This window comes from Argiope bruennichi, chromosome 2, assembly GCF_947563725.1.
Source record: "Argiope bruennichi chromosome 2, qqArgBrue1.1, whole genome shotgun sequence".
NCBI classification, from domain to species: domain Eukaryota; kingdom Metazoa; phylum Arthropoda; class Arachnida; order Araneae; family Araneidae; genus Argiope; species Argiope bruennichi.
The window spans coordinates 145104121-145125225 of NC_079152.1; the positions used below are offsets into that span (position 1 = coordinate 145104121).

Here is a 21105-nt window from a genome sequence, read left to right on the forward strand (position 1 = left end):
ATCCCGGCCTATGTTTAAATTTCAATGCTGTCATTCCATAATAAGTAATAAGAGCGATTACTGTGCCACGTACGTTAGCGTTTTATATCTATAGAGATAGATACTCACGAATCGAATTTTCTTTCCAAATATACATTTAAAATTCTTTTAATTAAAACCTGCGGTATGGTCTCCCGGAAACGTTCTCGCATATTTTCTTATATAGTTGTCATCGCTCATCTTAGCATATAATTGTGAATCTTAAAGAAGGCTGTGAATATTTGAATTACGTTTCTTTATTTTATTTTCAGAATCCACATATGAGAATTGTGTACTTCGCAGTATAATAAAGAAAACCAGTTCCTATGTGATAATTGTATGCCATTGGTGGACAACAGTTACTAAAGAGCTAATAAGCGAGCAATTTTTAGCGATTCTTTTTTTGCGTTTAATGGAGGTATATAGTTAATATATACCAAAAAAACCCGAATATATAATATGAATCTTTTATTTCATTCTATTGAGACTAAATGTTGACGCATAGCTACAATTATAGTTGTAAAATCAAATACAACATTTTATTTAAGTCATTTATTAAATGAAATGATTAATATTTTTGAATATTTGCATTTATATGTATGATAAAGTCTAGAGAGATTAAAGGCCAACAAGTTGAGGGATTCATTTCCATATTTGATAATGCTCAACATCTGAACCCATATACGAAATTTTCCTAAAAACCTATCTATTGTTCCTATTTGCACTCAGATAGTCGGATAAACATGCTCCCTCTGAATGAACTTCGAAGAGTTCTATCTAATTTTGAATAAATTGTATCGAATTTCCTCCACGTACCTCAAAGTACAAAAATGTGTCTTTCGGATTCAATGAACTCCAAAACTTGTAGATTCTTCAAAATATCGAATTTGAATTTTTTGTCGCTTACAATATTTTTTTAAGTTGTATATACATCGAAGTTTCTATTAAATGAAATCTCTTAATTCGATCCTTTTAAAATATATTCAATATTTTTAATGTAAAAATACTTTTATATAAAATATTATAATACAAAATATAAACGAAATCCTCGTATCGCTTGTTATTTTATATTTTTTAATAAAAGATCTCTTTACATAAAAAAAAGAACTCTTTATATAATGCCATAAAACTTTATAGTAAATAAGATATTTCTATCGTCTGCAATTTTATTTTTAAATAAAATAGGAAAATCGGTTTCACCAAGTAATTTAATATCTTGTAGTACCTGGAAAAATTGTAATTCTGGAAAATAGCTATTTTCAAATATAGGAAAAAAAATTTTCCGGTATCTTATTATTAATTTTTGAAGAATAATACAAAATGTATTTAAATATAGTGAGCAATAGCTTAAATATGCATCTAGAATATGGAAAATGAATGCAGACATTTTCAACAGGAAACTGAAATAACCTCGATTGTTGAAAACAAGTAGTTCAGTTTTCAATAAATATTTAATAAACAGGAATACTCAAAAGAATTTCCAAGTTATAGACATCTCTCAATGTGAACAAGATAAAAGATAACGTATTTAAATTTTTCTTTCCCATATTTTGACTATTTTAAATTTATTAAATTAAAACTGGGTGCTGATATGGTGTTTATTTGCACAACGTTGCATATGTGTGACAGAAAAAAAGTTTTTAGTTTTAAAAATCAGGAAATCCAAATTAAAATCTTTCTTATGTTATTTAGAACATGAGAGTAAAACATAAAACCAATTCAGTATTTTAGATTTCCAAAAGGAATTAACATTTCGTTATTATTGATTATTTTTATTAATTTATTTTTTATGTTATTTTTAGTATGTAAATTCTTCAGGAATAATTGTGAAAAAGGGATTTTTGCATAAAATATTCTTTATTAGAAAGCTGAGGATAAAGAAGGAATGCTAACTATCTTCGAAAAGTTTTATATGATATTCTATCGAAACTTATTGAATTATTATACAATAAGTTATGTTAGATTAAGTTAAACGTTTTAATTAATTATAAATAATTAATGAGGTTTAATGGAAATTCCGTTTCTTAACAAGCTTTACTTTTATAATTTAATAAAACTGAAATTCTTAAAATTCTTTATATAGATGCTCGGGGTGTAACCCCAAAAATTTTCGGGAGGGGATCGAAATGATTAGAAAAGTTCCATCGAATGTTAACCTACCTTCATATATTTTCCTGATAAAAGTACACAAACAAAAACAACCTTTGAAAATGCTATAAAGACAATACATTTCTGAAAATATTAAAAAAAGAAAATGCGAAGTCAGATTTAAGTTTGAGTAAATAATTTCTGACAGTAATTTCCATATACAGATTTCCCCTATATACTTCTCGATGAATGAATGGATTCGATGGTAAAGTTGGGTTTCATTATCCAAGATAAAGTACCCTCATATACATTGCCCAACGAATATCCTAGCTGTAAATGAGCAAACAGTATCCAGTAAACTGTGTGATCGGAATAAATAGTTGGGTACTCTACCGATGTTGATTTTAATAGTCTCCGTTTACAACTCGTCGTAAATATGAATTGAAGGATCCTTGTGCCAGTCGTAAAATGAGTACGTAACGGAGGAAGAGAGAAAAAAAGTACGTTGTACTTCACCTGAAATTGCTTTTCTTTATTTTGTGAGAGATCGTTTGGCAAGTTTTGTGGGAAAAAAAATATTTGTGTGATCTTTATGGAATTATGCGAGGAACAATGGATTTCATTATTTGTTAAATTATTCAGACCTTGTTTGATTCTGCAAGGATTTTAAAATGAAATCCTTTTTCGATATATATTGCTATTAAGCAGATATAGTTGGGCTCACTAAGTTATACAAAGACCAAAAGAATTGCAGAATCACCATGGAACAGTGCGAGAGACGATGATAATTATCTCAAATTATTCACTTCATATTTGATTCTGAAAGAATCTTGAAGCTAAGTCCTTTTTTGAAAAATGTATTGTTAGTAAACGGATATTGTTGAATTCAGAAAGATATAAAGAAAGTAAAACATTTCTAGAATCATAATGCAATAGTATGAGAAACAATAAATTTAATTATTTGTGAAATTATTATTTATATTTTGTATGATTCTTCAAATATCTTGAAGCTGAAGCTGCCTTTATAAAGTATGTTGTTAATAAATGGCTATAGCTGGATGCAAGAAATATTGTATTTTTTTATTAAATTTTATATGTCTAAAAAATTTATTCTGTATTAAATCCTCTCTACCTCATCATACATGATATCCTATGTAGGTGCTGGGGCTAAAACCGTTGTTATATCGTTTGTAAGTGATTACAATTCAATTAGTTCAGAAAGATATAACAATTTCTGGAATTTTTTTTACAAGAGCTTTTCTTTTATATTTGAGAGAATTCTTTTTTTTAAATCTTCATCAATAAATGGAATTGGTTAAAATAGTTTCGATTTCTGTCTGCTTCTTTTGGCTGTTCACTCTTTATTTGTATGTAGAGTTCAAAGAAATTGAAAAAATTTGATCACTTAATCACAAAAGAACATTCGTGACACCTTACAGATTTCTTGATACCTTAGAAATTTCATACCCTCATCAAACTGATGAGTAATAACGACAAATACCGCCTGATAATAAGCAAATATTTTGAACTCGTTCCATAGTGCTATCTCATCATGCATTTTAATGACAAATCTTGCCTTTTATATACTTCTTTTAAAATGGCTTTTGTTAACGTAAAATATTCTCAGTTGGATTTTAAAAATCGAATTTGAATAATCTCAGTTAGTTTAAACATTGTTATGTCTGACATTTTGATGTGATATTAAATATAAACTGTATAAAATAGAATATTCATCATTTAGATATATTTTTAAAGTAAATGGTTTCATTATTATAATATTCAGTATCATGGTTAAACATAAGAACTCACAAATAGCTAGATTTAAAAATGTTGAAAGTTTACGAATGAATAAATTAAATTACATTTATTAAAGTTAAAGGCATTATGTTTACTTTCACAAGCAATTTATAAGCGCTAGAATTAAAACTATAACTACTACTTAATTTTACTGGCACAAATGATGTTATATGGTTAATATTGCTTTTATTGTTTTGAAGTTTAACAGTTACGTGTAGCAAAATGTTGAAAAGCCTTAATTTGCATGTTTTTAAATATTAAAACTCATATAAATATTACTCATAAAATTCTAATGTCTTTGATTATGCATGCTAAAAATTTAAAATTAAAATTCCTTCTATATGTATATTATCCTCTTTGAAATTTTCTTTGCGAGACATATATTATCAGGTCTAATACAACTTTAAATTATTTGATATTTTATGAAAAGTTCTGTTATATTCAATTTCGAAATTATTGAAGTAGACAAATTAATTCAGACATGAAGTAGACAAATAAATTATTTTAAAAGACAAATTAATTCATATTGTCATTTTTGTTCTCTAGTTTTTAAATTATTGATTTAAGATAGCACATTTCCGGTTTTGAAATTCATATACTTTATTACTTTGAATAAATTTAACATAATAAAGCAAGCTAATATGAATTTGATTACAAATATTTTTCTTCCTTTATATTAAATAAATAACAAAAGTTTATACAAGCACTTCAATTTTTTTTAATAGCAAAATGCGAAAATAGTTTTTGTTTGCTATTATAAAGAAATGAGAATCCAATTTAAATAATGTAAATAATATAATTTTTTTAACTTCTTCATTCAAAACGTTTAAATTTATTTTTCATTGCTAACTTTTTTCTTAAATTTGATGTTTTCCAAAATCTGTCTTTTTAATAAAATTACTTTTTTTTTTGCACGGATTTTTTCTCATTGAATTGAAATTACCTTTTTAAAAATAAATTCACAGTATTAAATAAATTTCAATTCAATTGTAGGAAATAAAAATGATTATAAAAGCATAATTTATTGACAAAAATGTCAAAATATCAGTTTTTGTTAATTTTAAATTGAAATATTATAAAATATAAAAAAAATTGTACAAACTTAAATAAATATGTGAAAATAAATGAATTTACAAATAAATTTCCTTATAAAATTATGTTTTTTCACATTCGTATTGAACAATGCTCTATTGCTATTACTTTTAAAAGTTGTTTACTTATATATGTGATGAGTTGTCTAAAAACATTTGCACTATATTTTCTGCACATTTCAATTAATATAAAATTTTAACAAAATTTACTGTATTGAATTTTCCTTTCTTAATGCTTTCGAATGGCAGGACCTCTGGGACAACGTACAGGTAATTTTGTTGTGTGCTTTTACTTAAAATATTTGCTCTTTCTTTCTTTCTTTTTTTTAAATTTTATTTTGCTATGCTTTGTCAAAGATGCCTTGAATACTGAAAAAGAAATTCTGATGAAAACATATAGTTTTTTATGTACATTGTTTTTCATTTAAATGATATTAATTTTTTAAAAATGTTTATCATGATATGTTTTATTTGATTTGGTGCAAAAGCTCACATTTCCGAACTTATATACATTGATTTTTTTTTTTTTAGAAATTCAATACAAAATTTAAATTGTTAATATTTGTATTTATAATTTGTTATAATGTATTTATAAATGATTGTTATAATATTAGAATGATTTAATTTGAAATTCATTTAAATATTAATAATTTATCAACTGAAATTTGTTGGTAATACCTAAAAAAACTAAACAGTGTTGAGAATCTTGTCTAATTATTTTTTAATTAATGTACAAGTTATGCCATCATATTTGTTCTTGTTTTGTGATATCTGCAATAAAATTTCAGACACATGGTGTGGTTCCAAATAGCAATTTGAATTCGCAGAATATGATTTTGTGCTGTTTATGTTATCTTATTTTGTGTTATTCAATCGAACAATTATTTATATTCTTTTAATTTATGTAATTTAATCTTAATTGAAATATATAATTCATCGCTGTTAATTTATCCTGTGAAATGTATAAATGAGTTACTGATCTTATATTTTAAAATCAAGTATTTATGTAAGTTTATAGAAAAAAGTTTTTAAAAAGTAATAATTGCAAAATCTGCCTGCTGATCTATCCTTTGTTTTTGCAAATCTTCTCACTAAAAATATTTCTTTTCCGAAATTCATAAAGAAAAAATAAAAAAGCACCCTCCCACGCAAAGCAAATACACTTTTTTTTTCTCATCCCAAACGTACTTTCTTTCGGAAATTTAAACTTAAACGTCCCAGAGGGGGGCATTTAAAGCAGAGTCTTAAGAGTGTATTCCAGTGTTTTCTTTCCTGTTCTCCCAGCACATTTGTTCCGAACGCACCACTCCCTTTGTGATCTATGGTCAGCTATCTGAGTCTGCTCTTCAGACAATGTTTCCACAACATTCCGTTTAATTTGTTGTTGTTGTTGTTGTTTTCACCCCTTTCTACAGACGATTCTTAGGGATCTCGCTCCCTGGTACTTAACGGAGCCACCGGTGATACTCCTCGCAGCAGAAACAAAAAGTGGAGCTGCAGAAGACTATTACCCGATCCTTTTCTTTTAAACCTTTCTCTTCGATCTTTCCTTTTTCTTCCTCCACCCCACCATTATATTCGGATCATTTTCCCTATTACTGACCTTATTCTTTCTTTCAAGGTTGTTTCTCTTGCAATACTTTTTCTTTTCTCTGAAATGGTATTTCAGGTTTCGATATTGCCGACCAGGGAGCCATAAGGCAAAAGAAAATAACCTAGATCGTATCCAGCTTTAAGTTTTCTCCGTTTCCCCTGATTTTTTTTTGTTTTGTGTGTTTTTATTCTTTTTTAAATGGAAAAAAAAAGTTTTTTTTTATGTGTTTCCTATGCCAAAGCAGTCCGTGTTCCTTGATTTAGCCCACTTCCTTCTACAACTTCTCATCCTTCGAGGCGAGATTCTCCAGTCAATCGCGAATCATCATTCAAATGTATTTTTCAGAGAAATCAAGATTTTTTAAATATTAACCATAAGACCATTAACTATTGAACTGGCATTAAGAATAAAAATTTAACTATCGAAAAAAGTAAGTGAACATAATGTTACCTAACAGGACGATTAAAATTTTTTTATTTGCTTTAATAAGACAGCTGTAATGTTTTACAGTTGTAAGGCAGCTGTTGAATGAGACTGAGAATAGATATTTTAACAAATCTTTTTTTTTTTTTTCCTATACTTGTGATAATTTCAATTTGTCTGCGAATTGAAAATAACGATTCTCTAATTAATGGAACTCAGACTCCATTTTAATTTAGGACAACACAGCTTCTTATTTCCTCACCAAGCCTCAAAATAAAAATATTTCCCCATCAAAATTTCCTTCTACGCTTTCTCACGATCTCTTTTCCCTGCTTTCGATCTTCATAGCTGGATCGTAGTTCGAACAAAGAAATATTAATAGTAGTATAAAATTGAGTTGTTTTGTCGCCAGCATGACGAACTACAATATACCCGTTAAAAAATTTTGCACTAATATATTTTACCGATAAAAATGTTCTGCATATATAATATTAAAAAATAACTCACCAATCTAAATAATGTTAAATAAATTATAGTTTACTATAAAAATATTAAATAGGTGACAGTTATTTTTATTTAATATGTATATATGTGTATCAAGATTTAGTAGTAAACTAGCATTATAATCATATATTCATAAGCAATTTTGTCCAACAACAACAACAACAAAAAAACCCATTTAGGGTCCCACGTATTTTTTGTATTGATATAGTTGTCAGGACTAAAGATTTTTCATTCCAATACCATGTTCTAAAAAGGAAAAGAAAAAAAAATTTAAAAAATGCGTATGACAAAAAAAATAATAATAAACAGACACAAAAACAAATGTACTATAAATGAAAATTATTTAGTAGAAAACAAAAATTGAAAAATGATCGACGCGAAATCTGTAACAGTTGTTACTCTGCTTGTATATATATGCAGCAGTGAAGACGTAACTACAAGACGAACGAGCTTTTCTTTCTTTCACCATCTTCTAAAGATGAATCGGTGATTAAAAGATAAACAACTTCAAATGAGATTATTCTAATATGCAAATTAAATGTTTTTCGAACAATCATTTAATAAAGTGAATGATTCCGCTTTACTTCGATATATTACACTCCGCCACTGTAATTGCTTTAATCGTGAGGCCGAGAAACTTAACATTTATATTTTGTTAGAAATACACGTGTTTTCTTTTTTGTTTATCCTGAAACACTTATATATAAACAATGTCTCATAAATTAAACATATTTAAAAAGAATAATAAAAAATTAAGGAGTTGATGTATTGGAATACAATTTGCTCATTTTGAGTTATAAAACAGTCAGTTTTGTTCGCATATAAGAAAAATAAATTCTTAAAATTTTCGCTGATAATGTATATACTATATAGCTACAATGAACATATTTTAATTCCCATCTTAATTTATCAGCTAATTTTAGAGCAATAGAAATATATATAGACAGTTATATTTTGTAACGCCTTGTTGGTGATTATTTTCTTCAGAAAGAAAATCTGGTAAATCTATTTTGGAAACCACATTTCTATACACTGTTTCTTGATTTTCTAAAATGATTTTTCTGAAAATTCAATCAAAATTTAGAATTTTATATAATCAAATAAATAAGACGAATTTATAGCCTGTTTCACTATGCTTTCGCACATGGCTTAGTTTTCAACAAAAATAAGGATCAGATAAAAGATAGGGAAAGAAGTTTTGCTTATTAAGCAATGTTTAGAAATATTACACACATTTTAAAATTAAAAAATTGTGCAATTTAAAAAGAAAAACAAAGTATTCTGGAAAAAAACGCTTTCTAATTTGCGACATATAATCCCCTCCCCCCAGAAAGAAATTGTATATGTATTAAGGTCAAAAACATATAATTCAATTATTTCTTTGAATAGCCAGACATTTTTTGCAATAATTATCTAAGTCGGTAATAGATTAATAATTTTATGCTTTAACTAATTAACTAGTGTTAATATAATGAACTAATTATTCTATGAAATAACTATATTATTAAAAAAATAAATTAACTAATGATTGACCAATAAATAATCTCACATTAAAGCAAATTTGTTCGTTTATAAACTTTATAGATGAATTAATCTTAAATAGTTAAAGTTTTTAATAAAGTACACTTCATAAAAAAAGTACATTTCGGAAAAATTAAATAAGCAAGGAAATAATAAATGATAAAAAAATGGTACATATGATATAATACTATTGTTACATTATTTTAACAGTAGTAAAAATATTGGTTCTTTAATAAATTTTTAACCAGTCGCAACCAGTTCAAAAAGATTTAGCGTGTCATCTTAAATACTTTAATTATTAGGCAATCGTTATTCTATAAAATAACTAATTAAATCGTATAATCCAATAATTTTACATATTTTAACTCATTCATATGGTAATTTTCTAAAATATCTAGTTATTTTATAAAATAACGAATCCCACACGTTAATGGTAACTTATCCACTTCGGGGCAAATTTCTCTGCTCATTATTGAATTTAATGATTTTTAAGAGGTTGTTTTGTATTAAACATACTCTGTATCTTTCTTTAAATAGAGGAATTAAAAAAATCAGTTGACCTTCTTATCCTTATTCTTGATACACAGTGGAAAGCAACTTTGTCCTTCTTTTCTTTCAACATATAAACTTACCGCCGCTTGCATTAGCGAAAGAAGATCTCGTTTCAAATAATACCCATAAGCGTAAATTCTTAGCCCTTTCCACTTTTTAAAAATATATTTCATCCATTTAAATGACATGATATACTTAAATGTTGTTTGCTGTAAAATTCCAAAGAAACGCACCGGTGGAAAGTGGAAATATTTTCTTTTACTGTGGCCTTAAAGTCCGCGCCGGTGTCTCCTTTTCAAGTTTTGTTTGGTCCCTATTTCAGTGGCCTCTTGCCCTGGAGAGCTCATTTTGCTTAAGAGTAAGACGAAGAGGAAAGGGAAAAGAGCTCTTAACTCGGCAATAAATTTTACGAGAATGTTACTTAAAAGGCGAGTCTTGTCACTCGGAACGTCTCAATGGTAAAGGGTTACTCTATTTCTTTCTTATTCCGAGCAGGATGGATAAGAGGCTAAAAGTTCAAATTGCTTAGAGATGTCATTGATTTCTTTAACCTCATTCCCGCGTATTTACATGCTGGTGTCACTCAATATATACGATTGCTTATTTTCATTTGTATAATATAAATATTATAAAACAAATCTGATACTTCTTTGGTTGCTATATTTCTATCATTTACTTTTAAAAAGCACATAAATTTCACTGATTTTCTTTTTGGCTCTATTCAAATCTATTATGATTTACATTATCAATTGACTCTCAGAATATTTGGTTATTATTTCCATTTGGGTGAATTAAATATTATAAAACAAACATTTGGAACGTTTTTGTTGGAAAAGTCTTGTCACCAATCTTAATATTCGTTTTCAAAAACAGATTAAAAAAAAAACTAAAATCTCAAATTATTGAAAAATACGTTTTTTTATGGAACTGTTCAAGTTGTGTCGATGTTAGATTTAAATGATCATGCTTGGCATTTTTATTCTAGTATATAATATGATTATTACGAGAATAATAATTGCCAAAATTATTTTGCAACTTCGTTCTTAATTTACATTGGAGATATTGTAGAATTGTAATTTCAGATATTTATTTCTTTTATTCGTATTATTTTTTTAATTCTTATGATCAGAATTCTGTTTTTTTTAAATTTGTAAACACATTATTGATCATTTTACACAAAAGAAAGAAAAAATGTTTGCTTTTTATAAACATTTCAAATGAATAAATAAGTGATAAACATGTTCAGATGAATTTTCAATAGATAAGAATCTAAAAATACGTATTATCGGGAATATATTATACAATATAAAACATTATTGATTTAGGATAATTTTATTTTTTCGGAGAAATGGGTAATTTTGTTCTTATTGTTGATTTCTATATCTGTAATTAAACTGTATTGAATTTGAAATAGTTGGCTCCATCTGTTGACAAATATATGAACTGTTTTCTTAAAAAAAATGCTGTTGTAAGAAATGTGGAAAATATATAAAAGGTTTCTTTTTAACAATTTCGAGACATCTTGTTTGGATATTATTAAATAAAAAAAAACGATATCCAACGAAAAATATCCAATTTATAATTTTTTTTTCTTTTTTGTCAGATGGCGACCTGTATGTGGCAACAGTAGCTCAATTCTCTGGTGCTGATCCGCTTATTTATAGAGAACCTCTGAGAACTGAGCAGTTCAACTTCGAGCATTTGAATGGTGAGTACATGAACCGAATTTCAATGTTTCATGTTAATGCGTGATAATTGTTTTTTCTGTTGATTGAGAATTCACGTGTCATGATATATTGCATATATCTGTTAATATCGATGTGAATCTCTGTAGACCACAGCAATCTCTGTAGATCAATGAACATTTTCGGGTACCTTATCAATAATTGTACTTTCTATAGTATTTAATTGTTAATTCTTGAAATCTTAACTTGATTATAATTAATTTTAAAAAGACAGATATGTCATATGTATGATCAAAAGTTTGTAAATTTAATTTAATACTTTTTCGAATATTAATAATTTTTCGAAGCATAATTAATATAATTTAATTAGTTTATATTCCTTTAATTTAAATTTCATGTCATCATGGATTACTTTTTATAAGAATAGTTTATAAGTTGTATAGTATATAAATAACAGTGTTTAGATATTGATTAAAAAAGACATCATTCATTTCAGTTTGCTGATTTAAAATAAATTATAGCTTTTTTTTTCTTTACAAATATGCCATGGGTTCACTCAAAACGGTGCTAATTTTTATAAATGTTTTTGCTTGTATCTTTATCAGAAATTATTTCAGTATCTATTTTAAAATACGTCTCATTTCATAAACTCATTTGAAATTTTGAATATTTAATATTTTTCTAGCTATTAATTAATTACAATAGCATGTTTCACTACTTTTTAAATAATATCAATCTTTGAAAATCTGCAATAATTAAAAAAAAAGAAAAGCAGATTGAAAAGAGGCATTTTTAAGCATCTTATTCGATAAACTAGGATAATTAATTATTACATTTAATAAAGCATCTTACAAAATTTGAACAACAGTCATTCTTTCTTATATGCAATAGTATTTTTTTCGGACATATAATAGAAATATATTCTCTCAAATCGAAATAAAAAAAAAATCGAATATTTTTATTGACAAGAATGCACATAATCTGTAGTAAAATTAGATTTTAAACAATTTTGGTATGTATATTAATAATAATTGTACATATAATTATAATATTATGCATACACATGAATGTTAATAATATTAACTTGTCGTCTTTGGCGATCAATGGTTCGCCGGAAATATTAATTATATTTCATTTCACTTAAATCATTTAGATGAAACTACATGTCTATGACTTCGAGGAAATTGTCGGAAATGAAAGTCTTATTTTAATAGTCTTAATATGTTCTGCTTATTGTATATATGGATTCTCCTAATGGTGACATCTCTGCGCTGTTATGTCCGGTGCATGTAAAGTAATTTCATGTTATTTAACTTCACTTTTTATTTGTCTTGTAAATTGCGTATAGATTATACAGAATTCTTTTTTGGCGTACAACAATGGAAAATATCACACCATTAAATATTTGATGAAGTAATGAAAACGATTTCAGTTTCATTCAAAACAATGAAAATATTGCTGTTAAATATATTTAAAAGTTAATTAAATCTAATCTAAATTTGCTAAAATCTAAATTTTCAGCAACTAAAGTAACATAAGTGAAAAGATAATTTATTTTAAAAACAATGTAAAATTAATTTTTGCGAGGAAATATTTTTGGGAACTGTAGCGGAAAAGCAATAAAAATCCAGCTTCTCTTTTAATTAATTAAAATCCCACCCCCCCCCCCTCCAAATTCGCTCCGAGATGCACATTTCCACCCTCTAAATTCTTACAAATTTGGTAACTTTTGGCCAAACGATATGGCCTGTAGGGTCCCCCAAAACACACACACACATAGATACGCGCGTTCATACACAGACATCCATCTTTATTATAAATAGATATAGAGAAATGTGTTGATTGTTGAAAAAAATTATATTTTTAAATGCTATTATTTCTATCACTAACGAATACCCATAAATGTATTCTGAATCATCATTAGTAAGACAAAGACTAAAAATAATAATTGCAACAAAATGTATGTGATGATACACATTAGATTTCATGGCATTCTGATAAACAGTATATTCTCTTTGCACCGTGTGCTTTGAATAACATTTTCTTACAGGTAAAATCTAACGCAGGAATTCTTCTCTGCTAATATTTCCTATATTGCAATCAATTCACAAATTGCTGCTTCCTTCTACGAACGTAAAAATTCGCGACAAAGTGTCCTCATCCGAATATGCCTGTTGTTGCCTGATAGATTATTGTTTGGCCGGCGGGAGTGCTGGGCAATATTTTCAGCTCTGATTATCCTAACGATTAATTAAAGTGCTTGCTAATCAACAGCTGCTAATTATTAGGGGCAAGCGAAGTTTAAGACTAAGAATAATTCCGTGGCCGAGTTATTAATCACATGACCACCTGAATATGATTAACGGCGTTACTTTATTGGCGGTCGGCCGTTGTTTCCAACGCCTGGAACATCATCCATCAATATCGGGTTTGGCGCAAGTTTGGCGACGCTTTCTTTACTTTCTTTTGACTTTCGAAGAACAATGTGACGATACTTTAATGAATCGGTGTAAAAACTGGTCACAGGAGTGTCATTTATCAGGATTTATCACTTAGTTACAGAAAGGACACTTTTTAAAAAGCTACTGCTGCTGCATCGAATTCTCTAAAGTGAAATAGAAAAATTTTCTTCTCGCTGTTGGCGATCAATGAAGGTTTGGCTTGCTCGGTGGAATATTATGTTCGAGAAAAAAAATTCATTACTTAAAAGCTGTTCTTAATTACACCCATAATGTTTAGAAAAAGAATCAATTTATTCAATGAAATTGAATTCCTATCCTTGCTTCAGTTTTTGCGACGTTGGTAATGCGTCTGTCTCTCTCTGAGTGCATGTTATTTTCTTTAATGCAATGGGTTTAATCTTTTTATATGTAAAGTTTCTTATTTTAGTAATGCCGCTAAACCAGTTAAAACGAATTAGTTAAACAAAATCAACAATTTTCCGATTACCAGAATCCTGTTAACATGATTATAAATTACCTTTTATTTTGTATAATACTTTAGTAGATATACAAAAATACTCATGCAGTGAAATGTAACATTTGCATTTTAAAACCCTAATGAAAAATATGAAAAATTAATGATCAAAAATTTTTTGGCATTTAAGATTATTTATAGGAAATGTCTGAATTTGTTATAAAATTTCAGAGAAAACTCTTTTTTATTTACTTGTGGAAAACATTTCAGTAAGCAGAAAAGCGAAGAAATATATTTGCTTTTAAAGCTGACAATATTTAATTAGTTTATTTTATCAAGACATCACATATTTCCGCCGATACTCAGATTTCCGCCTTTTCCGAAACGAATTTGTCATTCCTGAGATTAGCTTTCTTTCATGCAATAATTTTGTTATATTTTAAATATTTTAAGTACTTTTTATTCCAATTAATTCATTTTAAAGTTCAATTAGCCATACTTATTATATTTCTTGGGGTTTATGTTTGGTATAACTCATTATTTTCTGAATTTCTGATTTTTTTTTTCTTTTAAGCCTGTGTTATGTATATTTATCAAAACAATTTGAGAAAATCGCAGAATCTTGGTATGTTTTGAATAAAATTAATTCTTTGCTTTAAGACGGCATCCCGTTTCCTAAGAATTTATAAATTTAGTAACTAATTAGCTTCCACAGTTTTCTTTAAAATTAAAAATACGGTTTCGGAATTAATTTCGTGGAATGACAATGCATATATTCCTATAATTGGACCTGAACTTTATATCATGAATTTGATTTCCTTGGTGCTTTATTTTTGTATATATTATATAAATATTTTGCTTTTGTACTTGATAGTAATTTTTGAGATATTTGATAAGATATAGTTTCATACAATCCTCCAGCTACTTTCTTATTATTTTAAAATACAATATTAAATAAATTATTGAAAATATGAATATTCACTCAGATTGATGATGTATCCATGTTGAAAACAGAAAGAAACCCATATTATATATATATGTCAAATTGTTTTTCTTTTTGATGTTGGAATATTTGTTGTGAGCAAATCTTTAAGTTTTGGGATTTTTTTTTAATACGTAGCTTCTTTTTTTCTGGATTAAACATCAAAATATTACTAATTAATCGCAATTTGAACTATGACATTTGTGTTATATAATTAAAACTGTAGAAGAAAATTTTTTAAAGTTTTAAGTAATCTAAAATAAAAAATATCTATAACTATTATAATAAATTAATATTATAATAGTTATATAATAAATTACTATTATAATAAATATATATAATTTATTTAATATATTACTATTATATTAAATTAATATTAGTTTATATTAATATAGAGGGGAGGAAAAACTTTCAAGATGAAAATTTTCGAAATTAGTTTATATTTGAATTTCTATATAAAAAAGATTGGAAAAACAGGAAACTAGAATATTTTAAAGGTAAAAAAATTTTAAAAATTGCAAAAATGCTTTTTTTATTATTAAAAAAGGAGATATAAAGCAAAATTCTTTTATTTTAAAGATTTATCAAATGATTTTCTTATTATTTTGCAGACAGCTTAAAGCTTATATTATCTAGTTCCTGAACTAAAAAAATAAGTCGTATTCTTATCCACTCTTGGGGTGCAATTCATAAATCATAAGAAAATTTCAATTTTTTTTTCTCATTTTTAACCATTAAAACAAATACGGAATATTTCTAAATGAATGGATTATTGCGCCATTCTCTAGTTCAAGAATTGTTGAATATATAGAGACATTTTTATACCAAGTTAAAACAAAAAATATGCATTCATTTTTTATATGAGGTTTTTCTTAAGATAATTCTACCAAAGATAAGAATGTAAGAAAATAGTATTTAAGGATGCAAAATAGCATTAAAATGTGCACAAATATAAAAATCGATGTAACTTCCTCCAAAAATGGACACAGAAAAAAATTCAAACGGTTTTATAAGGAAAACTAACAACATTAAAAATATTAAATAAAAAAAATCATATTTTTGCAAAAAAAAAAAATGAATTTACAATGTTGTTACCTACTTTAAAAATTATTTTAAAAGCTAATTCATTTAAGTACAATTGCATCGCATGAAAAAATTTAAAGAATAATTTTTATTTTTTCCTTAGTTCAAATTAAAATGCAAACCATAAACTAATTAAAATATTAATTTCTTCGGGAGAGAGCTGGTCCAAGTAAATATGCTTTAGAATATTTGAAAGACATAATCATTAATAGTAAAATTTTGCTGCTCAATTATCCAATTAAAATATAAAATATCATTTTTGCATGACATAAAACCTGATTAAGATTATTAAACACTGCATTCATCTATCAACCTAAATGCTTAATTGGCCAACTGACATAAAAAAGAACAAGAAAATCATCCCTAAAAATAATTAACTGCATCAATAAAGACATAGATGACTTTTCCTCTACACCTGTGAACGATGCTAAAACATAAAGAATATCAATTAACAACCTCTTTAAATTTATATCTCTTTCCACGAAACCACTTAATGCAATTAAAACAATCTCTTAAAAACTTCTTAGGTATCTAGAACGTGTGGACAGGGTTAAAAAAACTGTTGAAAAATTCCAAACTCATCTTTATTAACGACCTGTTTATTATGCAAGTAAAAGATAGGGGCCCGTGTTTGGGGATTCATGGGCTACAGAAACCCAGGTGCACGGCAATCAACGGGCACATTACCCGGGCCACGGCAACAGCTGGAAGGTATTTAAAAGTTTTCCAATAACTTTATGACGCACCCAGGTAACATTTGGGCTCGTCTTTTAGGCGCTGAAAGCAATGACGAAATTGTGGGTAAAAGTGTTTTATGGGATAGTGTGAGAGGTTTCGAATTTTATCCGGTGTTGGGTAAAAGAGATTTTAATTTATATTTCCCTTATCGTGGGGTTTCTCAGCGAAAAATAAGATTTTTTTTTCTGAAATTTGATTACCTAGTAGTGGACTAGAATATTAAAATAAGGTTGTTTAATTGCTGGATTCCTGCAACACTCTTAATAAATGTTTGAGGGAAGAAATTTATTATGTAAATCTTTTATGGAAAACGCATAAATCCATTTTTAACACTACGTAAAAGATAAAATAATATTTATCTGATTTCGCTTTTCCATAAACTGCTATTTTTTTCTGCAAAATTAAAGATGTATTTAAAAAAAATTAATTTTTTAAATTTACTTATTTTAAGATTCCAAGATGAAGTCGCTTAGCAAGGCTCATTTGTGTAATTTTTTTTTTAAATTTAAGATTTAATTCGAAATAATATGAATGCTTTTATTAATACTTCTGTGTCAAAATAAAAGTTTTTCTTATTTGTTATTAATGAACATTTTGAATGTATATAATAATTTTTGATAAAATTTCAAGCATCAAAATTAAATTAAATTAAATTCATTCACTTTCTTTATCATTCGTTAGATATTCTTTCAACTTTGAAAATTATTTTATTTTTTAGAAACGGAATAAGAACTAATAAAGAAATCTGAAATTCTTTGAAGGAACTAAAAAGATTTTAATACAAGTATTATTTATAATGCATTCCATATACATAATCTAGAATGCATTATAAATAAAATAAATATAATAAAAATATTTCGCATTTTACATTTAAAATATTGTTTTCAACATTATATGTACTACCATGTTTATGATTATATATTATTATATTACTAATCGCCTTTGAAACCAACAGTTTTCCTTGAAATATTCTTTGTATTAAATTCTAGTTATATGTTTTGTGTATATCTTGATATTTTTACAATGTAATTTTTAGCATCAAATTATGATAAACTTAAAGCAGCATTATTTTAATATTCTTACGCCTGCTCTGTTAATTATGTTCATGAATTTTCCTCTGGAATCAAATCTTTTGATGTCAGTTTGTCATTAAAATCATAACTACACGAGTAATCTTAATTTTATTCTACGTTGTTTTTCGTGGTAAGAGTACTTCACATTCTTACTTCGTATGTAATCGTTTATAATATAAGAATGTTTCTGCCTTATCTTTAAACAATGGCAAAATATCATGTGACTAAAAATTGGATGAAATAATGTAATTGGATTGAATTTCACTGAAATCAATTGTTGAAGCAAAGAAAGATAAACAAAATATATTTTTAGAAAAATTATTAAAATTTAGGTTAAACTTCAATGATAATTAAATGGATACCAGAAAAAAAGACCATTTTTTTTTAAAGTTTGAAATGGCATGAAAATAGTTTTTCCATTAATATTTTAATTTTAATCATCTAAAATTCTAACCAAAATTTGAAAATAATATCGCCCTGATGTCTATTCCCATTCTCCAGAATTCATTTGTACCAAATATAACAGCTGTAGTTCAAATTGAATGGCTTATACAGCATCAACAAACAGACACACGCCTTTCTTTATTATTGGTGGAAATGATGGCATTAAATCCATTATTAAGTATTAATAGAAATAAGTATTATATTTTTTCAGCGATGAGTATTTAATTGATCTGCGATATATATATATATATATATATATATATATATATATATATATATATATATATATATATATATATATATATATATATATATATATATATATATATATATATATATATATATATATATATTAAGAAATAATTTCTCTCTAAAATATATCATTCTTTATGTACAAAATGCAAATATTACGAATGAATAAAGATTTCGAATTGAGATTACCAAATTCCTTTTCAACGTTAACTAATCTTCAGGTTTAGTTGATGGTGCATGGAACATGAGTTGATAGAATTCTGGACAAATGGTTACAAATATACGTAATGACATTTTCTGTGAATAACCTTGTTACGGAACTATACAGTTAGATGTTTATTTATTCTAAGTAAATATTAACAACAAATGAATCTTTGGCCTCATGGAATACCACAATATAATACTTGTTTCTAAAGTTTTTTTCTACTGTGATTAATAAATTATTTCACGTTGCTAATTAAAGTTGATTTAAGAATCAAGCTAGAAGTGGAAGTTTTGGTAATACATATTTAAATTATTTTTAATTACTTCTTTCCCTTAAATTATTGATTTGTAGGATTACTTATACAATATTTGTTCTCTAAGTTTATTCAAGCTTATGAAAATACTAATCTAAACTTACGTTATTTTTTAATTGATTAAAATGATTTAAAATATGTTTAAAATTAATTACTGTTATATAAAATATTTGATAATTTAATGTTATATAATTAATCAATAAGAATAATTAGTGTTATTTATACGATTATAATAAAAGATGAAAATCCATTGATTTAATGTTGCTGTTTTCAAAGAGAATTCGAACTGACAGTATGCAGAAAATATGATTGACCGATTCACCTTTAAATAATGTCATATATGTTTCTACACATGATAAGATTTATAGGAAATTTATTAAATGATCAAATTTCGTTTTAAATATTGAGTTTATTTTTTTATGGATTATTGATAACTGTTGTGTATAACTTATTTCTGCTTCAATATGGCTATTGGTTTTAAATAAATTATGAACTATTCAGAACTCTTTTAACTGCGCATAATGGCTTTCCTCGTATTGTCTAAGTGAGTTGTCTTTGATTATAGAAGTCAACAGTTTAAGTTATTTTTCTGCTAGAATTATTATTACTGATAAGGAATTACTGCAACGGGAGAAAGGTTTTTCTACATAAATGTAGAACATCTGCTTTATTTTGCATCAAAATACATATTGTACGAATAGCTACTGTTCCTTGATGTAAGATAACCGACCTACAATACAAAATTAAATCAATTTTCAATTAGCATATGGTATAAAGTGCATGGAAACTTAGAAGAAAAGGTTAGAAAATTTATAATTTACCATGGATAAAACTGTCACAAAAATTATAAAGAAAAGATTTTTTAACGTCGCTGATCTAGTTATTTTCATCAAATAATAATACTTTTACCATCTTTAAGGGAAACAAATGTAAGACTTCTTAGTAGAATGTTTTTGTCGTAGTGTGATTGATGAATTAATCTAGATTTGTTAATTAAAGTTGGCTTAATTGCCCATCCGTTGTAGTAGAAGTATTAGAACTGCATATTAAAAATATGTGGGAATAGAATTGTTATTTCAAACTCTTCTCTTTTTAATGGAATGTTTTAGTTGGAATGCTATCGTTCTCTGTAAAGAGTAGTGGATTAATTGAAGTCAAAGAATCGTGTAAGTATATATTGCCTGTCGTTGAGTTTTCTTTTAGAGTTGTAAGAGTGAATGTTTTTGATAAACTTAAAGTTCCCCAAAACTAGTTATTTTGTTCGTCGTAAAAAAAATCGTTTGAAGTAAAAGACACAGTAAATAAGATTGTTGTTTATTCCATCGTAAAAATCGTTGGAAATAAAATAAATATTCTTTGTTGCGTTTGAAGAATATATTTTTGAGATTAAGTTATTGTTACAGAATGCACTATAATACTCAAAAAAAGTTTTTATCCTCTAGACATTGAAATGAATAGACTTATACTAAAGAACACTTCTTCCATTAAGCGATGAATCGATATTTTTATCTAACTATTTGTGGCAGTCATAAAAAGGATTACTTTGACTCGAGACAATTCCAAATCCTAGAATCGATTTATAAGGAAGTGAAATAGTTTGTTTCCTTATTCTTGCAGATTGTTAGGTTTACATTTAATAGCTATAATTATAATGCTCTAAATTTAAAAATTAAAGTTTATTAACAACTAATAAATACAAATTTTGACAAGCGCTTCAATTTTTTTCGTTTTAATTAGAAATTAAATTAATTGGAAAAATAGCATGATTGTTATAGTTTTTGTAAACGTAGCATATTGGTATGTGGTTATGAAAAGCTATGAAGTGT

The 21105-nt window shown here is 26.4% G+C and overlaps 1 protein-coding gene across 8 annotated transcripts in view; it reads left to right on the forward strand.

Moving 5' to 3' along the window:
* LOC129991030 (semaphorin-1A-like) overlaps positions 1-21105 on the forward strand; it is a 631522-nt gene that overhangs the window by 522881 nt on the left and 87536 nt on the right. For 7 of the 8 annotated variants that reach the window (XM_056098199.1, XM_056098198.1, XM_056098197.1 and 4 more), the window contains 2 exons: positions 5244-5264; positions 11192-11296. In XM_056098199.1, coding sequence (XP_055954174.1) covers positions 5244-5264; positions 11192-11296 — 126 coding nt within the window. The remainder of the gene's footprint in view (positions 1-5243; positions 5265-11191; positions 11297-21105) is intronic. The other variant, XM_056098201.1, reaches the window with a different exon arrangement.